The 9,040-nt window shown below is 31.4% G+C and overlaps 1 protein-coding gene across 1 annotated transcript; it reads left to right on the forward strand.

Annotated features, from left to right (window-relative positions):
• Positions 1-736: 736 nt before the first annotated feature.
• On the forward strand, positions 737-7,218 carry LOTGIDRAFT_129445 (hypothetical protein; the record flags this gene model as incomplete). Its single annotated transcript, XM_009064804.1, has 6 exons — positions 737-785; positions 1,372-1,469; positions 1,974-2,212; positions 3,503-3,586; positions 4,032-4,205; positions 6,894-7,218. Coding segments are annotated over 6 exons (969 nt in total), but the record flags the coding sequence as incomplete, so codon positions are not given.
• Positions 7,219-9,040: the final 1,822 nt, after the last annotated feature.

A 9,040-nucleotide genomic window follows, 5' to 3' on the forward strand; every position in this document is an offset into this window, starting at 1 on the left:
TATCAAATTTACTCTATCTTCTCTTAATTTTGTTTGAAGAACAGAATTTTGTTGTATTGTTGAGTTGTATTATTACTTACTAATATGAATTTGAGTTAATCTTGGAAGATTTTTTTGAAGAAGTTGGCAAATAACGTACTTAGAAATCATTACAACATAGAGCCATGCTTAAAGATGACTTTCCTTATTTTTTAGTGTCAAATTTAGCAAACTATTTGATTAATTTGTGTTTCTGATGAATATCCATGTATGTACAGTCTGGATAAACAAAAAAATACTTTTTGACCTTTTTTGATCGGTCACTCATTGAAATTCTGCCGGTAATTCTCTCCTAAATTAGCTAATTATGAATTAATTATGGACATGTGAGACAAACTGGAATTTTTCTAAGTCATTAGAACACCTCTATTTTCTGTTCATATAAGTATTAGTATTTTCATTTTTATAAATAAATATAAGGGAACCCATCTTTAATGTCTTCTGGTGTCCTATATATGCAAGATTATTTTCAACTGGGAAACGCGCAGTTTTTGTTAAAGAGGCAGAGCATACCCAATCTTTCTTAAACACCTGATGCCATTCTTTGAAAACCCTTTCGATTTAATTTTGCTATATTTATTTCATGTGGCTATATTGATACAAATGTAGATCCTACTTCATTATTTTGGTTTAAATGTTGATAACAAAGTTTTAATTTGTATCTTTGTATATTTCCAGGACAGCAGAGCCTCCTGGTGAGGACCAGATGGTTCTAGATGTCACCTATATTACAGAGAGGATCATTTGTAAGTAAAAACTTTATTTAAAAAAACTATCCTGACAAAATGTTGACACCAGCCAATTTTAAAGTCTTTAGATGTTAAACCAAACCCCTGTTCCTCTGCCCTGGAAATGTTGATAGCTATTTCTTATTGATACAAGCTTGCAGAATGTCATACCGAATTCTATATTTTGTGTCTATGTCTTTTGTATTTTATAAGTATTTTTACGTTTTGTATAATAAAAGTATTTTGTATATTTTGTATAATAGAAGTAATTTGTATATATTGTATTGTGTTTTGTATATTATAAGTAATAAGTATTTTATAGCATTGTGTTTTGTATAATAGAAGTATTTTCTAAGTATTTTGTAGCTATTTGATTTTATAATATAAGTATTTTGTATATTTTGTAGATATGTGTTTTGTATTTTATAAGTATTTTGTAGCTATGTGTTTTTTTAATATAAATATTTTGTATATTTTGTAGCTATGTGTTTTTTTAATATAAATATTTTGTATATTTTGTAGCTATGTGTTTTTCTAATATAAGTATTTTGTATATTTTGTAGCTATGTGTTTTTTTAATATAAGTATTTTGTATATTTTGTAGCTATGTGTTTTGTATCAGAAGGAAATGATCTAACATACAGATACAATCTAAAAGACGTAACGAAGATGTTAAGAACCAAACATCAAGATAACTATTATGTAAGTAACTATTCCTTAGAGTAAATATGTTTACATTCAATACTCTTAATTTTGAGGGTCTTTAATAGATATTAAGACTAAGTTTTTGAGATTGATCCTTCTACTAACTGATGTGTATTATTGATGTTCACAAGTTACTGCTCTGAATATATTCATTCATTTTCTCAGCAAGATTGTCTTTATAAGATTTGAATGACATATAGAAGCGAGGAGCACATATAACAAGACAATATTATGGAATATAAACACTTCTTTAATAAGGTTGGGCACATAACGTTTCAACACAATATACACGTGTCGTCATCAGATGTAATATTTTCTTGTGTTTTGTTAGAAAGATTGTCTTTGTTGCACTTTCTTTGTATTCTTTACATGGTGGAGAAAAGTAGGACGTAAAACTCCCTTCATTTCATTTCATTTCGTATCCTTTGCTTTTTCTAAAATGTGCAAAAAAGTAAGTCGTAAATCTCCCTTGTATTTTAAAAGTTTTTTTTTCCATTGTAGATTATCAATGTATCTGATAAAAGAGGTGACCTCACAAAATTAAATCCACATGTAAAAGAATATGGCTGGCCTGAACACCTGGCGCCACCATTGGAACGATTATGTAGTATTTGTAAATCCATGGATTCGTGGTTGAACTCTGACCCCCAGCATGTGGTCATCATCCATTGTAAAGGCGGGAAAAGCAGAATTGCTAATGTTATCGCAGCATATATGCATTACAGTAGTATTTGTGCAAGGTAGGTGTAGTAAGATATTGAAATACCAGCTGAAAAACCTAAAGTTATCTAAATTTGAATGCATGAAGGAAAACTGGGCGTCCAATTTGTATTCATTAATGGTGCAATAGAGCTCCATCAGCTGGCATGTAGGCGTAGGAGACGGGGAACAGGTGCGCCTCAAATATAATCTTTTCGGCCAGCGACCGAAAAAACCTCGGGCAGACTAGTGCCAGTTGTGCTTCGCTAGACATCTCAACCCTCTAAAGGTTCTGGCAAGCCAGCCTGCTCCCCCGCCCTAACAAGCCGGCAGCCTGTATGCCCTGTATTACATATGAGAATATCTAGTATAAGTTTCACCCCCCAAAAAAGAAATCAACTCAACAGATCAATCTTCTATTCAATTACACAGTGACCTGATTCACATGATCTCTAACCACAATAATACAGTTGTATTGAATTGTATAGAATACCAGGTATAACTACTCTCTATTGGGTAACAATGTACAACATTGTATGACAATTGATTACATTACAATAATAGAGAATGACTTACTGACACTTGGTTTGTCAACGATTTGTTTAAGTCTATGTATTCTTTATGCCTAGTTGAATGAGACCTTCCCTCAAAGAGAAACATTGTCTACAATACCATTCAATAAATGTAGAACTGGGCCATTAAAATTCTTGCTGACCAAGCAACTTAAATGTGTCGAATTTGTGACTGGTGACTAATTTTCAGTCGATATTATTGGGTCAAGAAAGCCATTAAATTGATATGTGTAGTGGACAGTGTTCACTGGTGATTGGGCTAATTTCTGGATCTTGTGACTAAAAATTGATAACTTTGTGGAATAACCAAGAAATGATCATTACCTGCGAGTTTTCTGATGATTCAAAAGGAAGACTAAAATGAAAAGGTGCAATTTTATAAAAATGTGATTTTTTAGAATACAGCATCCATTTCCTGGTTTGTTGGCACCAAAAGTCAAGTTCTTAAAATTTCCAAAGTGCGATGGAATGGTTATTCTTTGGCATCAACTGTTGATCAAAGGGAAATAACTGGATTTTTTTTTTTCAAATTTGGTTGTGTTCAATGTTGATTTTAAGAAACTTTTTATCACTCCTTTAGTTTTGGGGTTCCATACAATGTGATGTGTTTTCGAGAATAAGACCCTAGGATGAAAGAGTTAAGTTCAATATAAAATATAGATGTTTGAAGATCGCATAGCGTGAAACTCTGAGTAACAACAGAATGTTTTTTAAGGTTCTGTTTTAATATTTCTAAGATATATGTTTATATATTTGCAGTGCTGATGGAGCGTTAGATAGATTTGCTATGAAACGTTTTTACGATGATAAACTTGGAGGTTTACCTCAACCATCTCAACGAAGGTAAGACTTGTTAAGCATTTAATAACTCTTCATTATGTACATGTGAAGGCTTCCATTAGGTTTGTATCTAGTTCAGGACAATGCTGTGATGGATTTACAGGATATGATTGGTTCACCTAAGATTTCCAATTTTTAAATATGATCATATAAAAGGAAACAAAAAACAACAACCATATTTTACAATCATGATGACTCTAGTTCTTGAGAAATTACAACAGGTGTGTGGACAATATGGCTGGAGATTTTGCAAGAAAATGATTTCAGGATTCAAGATTCCATGTTTTCTGAGATCAAAGACAAAAAAAAAAAAAAATATTTTTTAAAAAGATAACAACTTGGGTTTTTGAGGAGCCATGTTAAGATATCTATGTTTTATTTTTCAGACATGTAAATGATTTTGTTGGTTATTTTCAGACATGTAAATAATTTTGTTGGTTATTTTCAGATATGTAAATTATTTTGCTGGATTATTATCGGGTGCAATTAAAATCAACAGTAACGCTTTATTTCTCCACCATATTGTCATCCATGGTGTACCGAATTTTGATACCCGGGGAGGCTGTCGTCCTTTTATTAAAGTCTACCAAGGGATGCAACCCATCTTTACTTCAGGAATTTAGTAAGTGGAATTCGTTTTTCATTCATTTAGTAGATATTTTGTAGTAAAATTATAATCTTGTAAGAAATTTTCAACCCATGTTTACTTCAGGAATCTAATAAGTTGAATTGATTTTTTCATACCAAATGACAATAGAGTATTAAACATCAATAAAGGCCCTAATAATGAAGGCATCTATAAAAGCCATGGTGGTATAATTATGTAAGAAATGACAATAGAATAATGAACATCAATAAAGGCCCTAATAATGAAGGCATCTATAAAAGCCATGGTGGTATAATTATGTAAGAAATGACAATAGAATAATGAACATCAATAAAGGCCCTAATAATGAAGGCATCTATAAAAGCCATGCTGGTATAATTATGTAAGAAATGACAATCAGAAGGCCTTCCTACGAATTTTTATTTGAAGTCAGATCAAATTAGAAAATTATCTCCCTTGATCAATATTATACTCTCTACATATAATAGATTAAAATGATCATTATCCACTCTGCATCATTTGCATAAAGGTTACATGACCATGCTTAACTCTTTTCGAAACACCTGATGGTACTTCTCTTTGGAGGAGTTCACTATAACACAACTTCTGCTCTCAATTTTGCCATACTTTGGACGAGATTTTGATTAACAGAACTGTCTCGTTTGAACAGACTTTTTATTACATAGATGATTTTTTTCCTGAGACCAACATTCCTAAAAACTTCCTAACAATTTTATTTGTGAATAAGAAAACAAAAGTCATGTTTTAAGAAATTTGGCAAAGCATTGATTTCAGAAATAACTTGAATTTTTTCTACTGCCAAAACATAGACACAACTTGTGTGGTGGTTTTAATGAAAAGGTAAACGAAGAATCAAAGAAACCAAATAAATTAGCTAACATAATTTTTTTGTTGGTGTTTTTCGGCTTTTATCATGAAAAACTGTCAAGAAATATGAGATATTTATATTTCTTCCCTGATAAATTTTATCTTGAATTTAAAATAAAAAAGGCAGAATAAATGTTAATGTTATTCCTGGTAAGAGTTTAATCTGTTATTACTTCACTAATTAATCTTATTTTAATTCAGGAATTTCCTAACCCTTAATAGTCCAATCAAACTTTGTACCACGCAAAAAATAATGTTTTTAAGAAGCTCCTACACCCTCTCAATTCCCCCCTACCCCTCCTGTATAATTTCGACCCTGCCAAGCAGTCAATGTTAGTGCAATTTTATACAGACCCCTTTACCTCTCTTCAGCAGAATTTAGTTCCAAGTGGACCTCTGTTACTGTGTCTGCCAAGCCATCTTGACTTTGCCCAAATACCTCTACTAGAATATTGCCCCACCCCACCCTGAGACAAAAATGCCTCCCTGTGTGAATATAACAATCCTATCAGTATCTTGTAGTGAGTGCAAGTTTCTTCCAAAACTCAACTATAAAATCCCCCAACCACCTTAAAAACTTGCCCCCCTGTGAAAATCAAACAAGATCATCAGTAACTGTGAGTGCAGGTTGACTTGAAGTTGTTGACTAGTTATTAAATATTCTCCCAAACAACTCAACTATAAAATCCTGACCACCCTTAAAATCTGCCTCCCTGTGAATATCAAAACAAGATTATCAGTAACTGTGAGTGCAAACTGACTGTGATACAGTAGTCAAGTAGTTATTTCTATGACCATATGATATACCTTACCCTAATACAATATTCTTCTGGTAACCATGGTGATCTGATATCAGTAATCGGTGCCATATATTCTACACCTACTCTTTACCACCTTTCTTTAATTTGACGCAAACCAGAAAAAAAACATGGCTAGAAGAAAAACTCGACTTACACAGAGAAATAATTCAGAGAATTAAAAGCATGATAAATGATGTACAACATCAACTTGAGTTGATACAGATAATGATATTATGGTTTGATAATAACATGCAAGGAAAATAAAATAGATTTTAAGACACTTTGATTAGATGCAGATCTAGATGTTTCAGGTTCCTTCATTTTTCATCCAGGAAATCATCTGGATTTTAATTTTAATTCAATTGGAAATTATTCTTTTATTTCTGATGATAACTTGAATTTCTGCTTCTTAAATACACAAACATAAAGGCCTACCAAATAAACATTAATATCTAGACTTTCCGATTGAACATCTGAGTGGACAAACCTATATACGTAAAAAATAATCAGCTATGTAAATTCTCTGAAAGAGATATAGAGTAGCATCAGTAATGTTCCAAAAGGGTGAGCATGCCCTGCCCTGTTTTTGACATGCTAATGGTTTGAAGAAGGCCGGGGACACATATAATAACCTTGGTGTGGGACCCTCCGAATATAATTTATGGACATATCTTACCTGACACCAGCAAATGGATGCTAACATGTTATATTTTTACATCAAATTTTTGAAAATAGATAGATGGAGGAAAGACACCATGGTCATCAAATTTTAAAAAGTGGTTTAGGTATGCAATATGGAATATATGTTATAATATGATAATGCAGTCGAGGCCAAACTTTGGGGAAGTGACTTCTCCCTCACAGAAATTTTGACAGATTTTAATTTGAGACTAAAACAAAGTTCTGGTATATTACAGCCTTTGTGACTTCAATCGCCTTCAAATTTGACCCCTAGTTGTAGCCAATGATTAAAGGTCAGACCTTCATAACTTACAACTCTCCCTTTTTTTTGCAGTAATGTGTCCGACAATATGCAGAAAGTCTGTATCTCGATATCTCCAGGAATTCCGCTACGAGGGGATATTCTCATCAAGTGCTACCATAAAAAAGTTAGAACTGGACAACGAGAGGTCATGTGGGGTTGCCAATTCCATACCTGTGCCATCTCTGATTATAACTTGGTTTTCTCCAAACAGGAATTAGATGATGCATTTAATGGTAAGTTTAGTTTTATTTTAAAACACAGCTTCATATATCATTTACAGATGATAGGCCTGGTTCTCAAAAACTTAACTTGCAAAAATAAAGATTTTAAAAAATACAGTAATTTGATTGGATAATCAATCTTCAAAAATGAATCCAATCAGATGAATGAAAAACTAAAATCCTCTTGTGTTAAGTTTTTGAGAATAAGGCCCTGCTATGAACATGATAGGATTGTGTTCTTCAAATACATCTATGTATTCATGGAAAATGGAAAATGACATCAGATGACTGAAAGAATAGATAGACGAATGAATGTTGAATGAATGAATGAATGAACTAAGGAATGAATGAATGATTGATGGAATTAATGAAGTAACAGATAAATGAACACATGAATAAATGAATGCAGGAATGAAGGAATGAATGAATGAATGAATGAACTTAAAAAGTATTGAATGAATGAATGAATTATTGGCTGAAAATTACGTTCATCCTGAAATAAATATGTTATATTTTCTGTTAATATGTACATCAGTGGGAGTAAACAAAGGAAAGTATGAATAAACAAGCATATGTGTTAATGAATGAATGATTGAATGAATTAGTCCTTGTTTATAAATCTTTGACTGGAAATAACTTTGACCTACATTCTAATATGTTAGAAAGATCTTCCTGAAATAAAAACAAGTTGACGTATGTTAGAGTCGTTTATGTGTAATGAATGTTTATGAATGTATACAGGCATGAATATTACAGATATCAGCCATAAACTGTATATTTATATAGGTGTGATATTCTAATAACTTTACCTGTAATATTCATATCATAATACACACCTGAATGACCTCTGTACAGGTAAAAAGGTTATGTGTACAATTTACATATCATCACATTTGATAAATTGAATTGCAGTGCATTAAATTATTTCTTTATTTCTATAAACAAAAGTTCATGATAGGCTAAAAAAAAAAAATGCGTTAGAGAACAGGAGAAGGTAATTTTCTGAAAGTCATCTCAATTCACCTCTCCTTTAATGGTCAAATATGAAAACCAAAGTACTGTTTAAACATCAACAATTTAACAGAAAACCAAAGATGCAACCCGTATTATCATTGTGTCTTGACCCATATTGGCTTAATTATTATTAGCAATCAATTCTAGAAAGCAGGGAAAACTATTTATTTTTGCAAGTGATGAGCTAAATAAATGAAAATAATCATGAAGAAGGATCATTTCATGCCTCATAAATCTGAATATTAGACCAGCTTGAAGCATTCTGACCATGATAGCATCTAAAACAACATTTTAACAACATTTCATGAGCAATTTGTCACAGCTGATATATTTTCTGCATCTATCAACAATATTAAAGTTGACTGTTATCAAGATATGATAGCTTGTTTTGACAGTTAAATTAATTTTCTGAATTTGATGTCTTTTTCCTCCATTTTCATTTCTCCTTAGATTCTTAGATTGAATTTCTTTCATTTACTTTCTGGAAAATTGTTTAATTCGATAATATTTTTATTTTAAAAATATCGGAAAATGAATTAAGATCAAATTATGCGATTAGATGAAGCATATATTATAAAATCCTTCCCTGTCTATCATTGAATCATAGTCTATTGTGTGTTTTGGTTACAACTGATTATCATCAAAATACCTTAAAAAAAACTCCCATAGATAAAATAAAGATAAATATACACCCTAAAACACTCTTTGATAATAATATTAAAATATGCCTAAAAACACACATAGTTGAAAATATAACATAAGATTATACCCAGTGACGTTTTTTGGAATCGACACCGTATTAAGAAAAAAAACTCCCATAGATAAAATAAATATAAAGCTACACTCTAAAACACTCTTTGATAATAATATTAAAATATCCCTAAAAACACTCATAGTTGAAAATCTGATTATTTACAGGTTGTTAGATTAGTCATTAGTATT

This window comes from Lottia gigantea (assembly GCF_000327385.1).
Source record: "Lottia gigantea unplaced genomic scaffold LOTGIsca_65, whole genome shotgun sequence".
NCBI lineage: Eukaryota > Metazoa > Mollusca > Gastropoda > Lottiidae > Lottia > Lottia gigantea.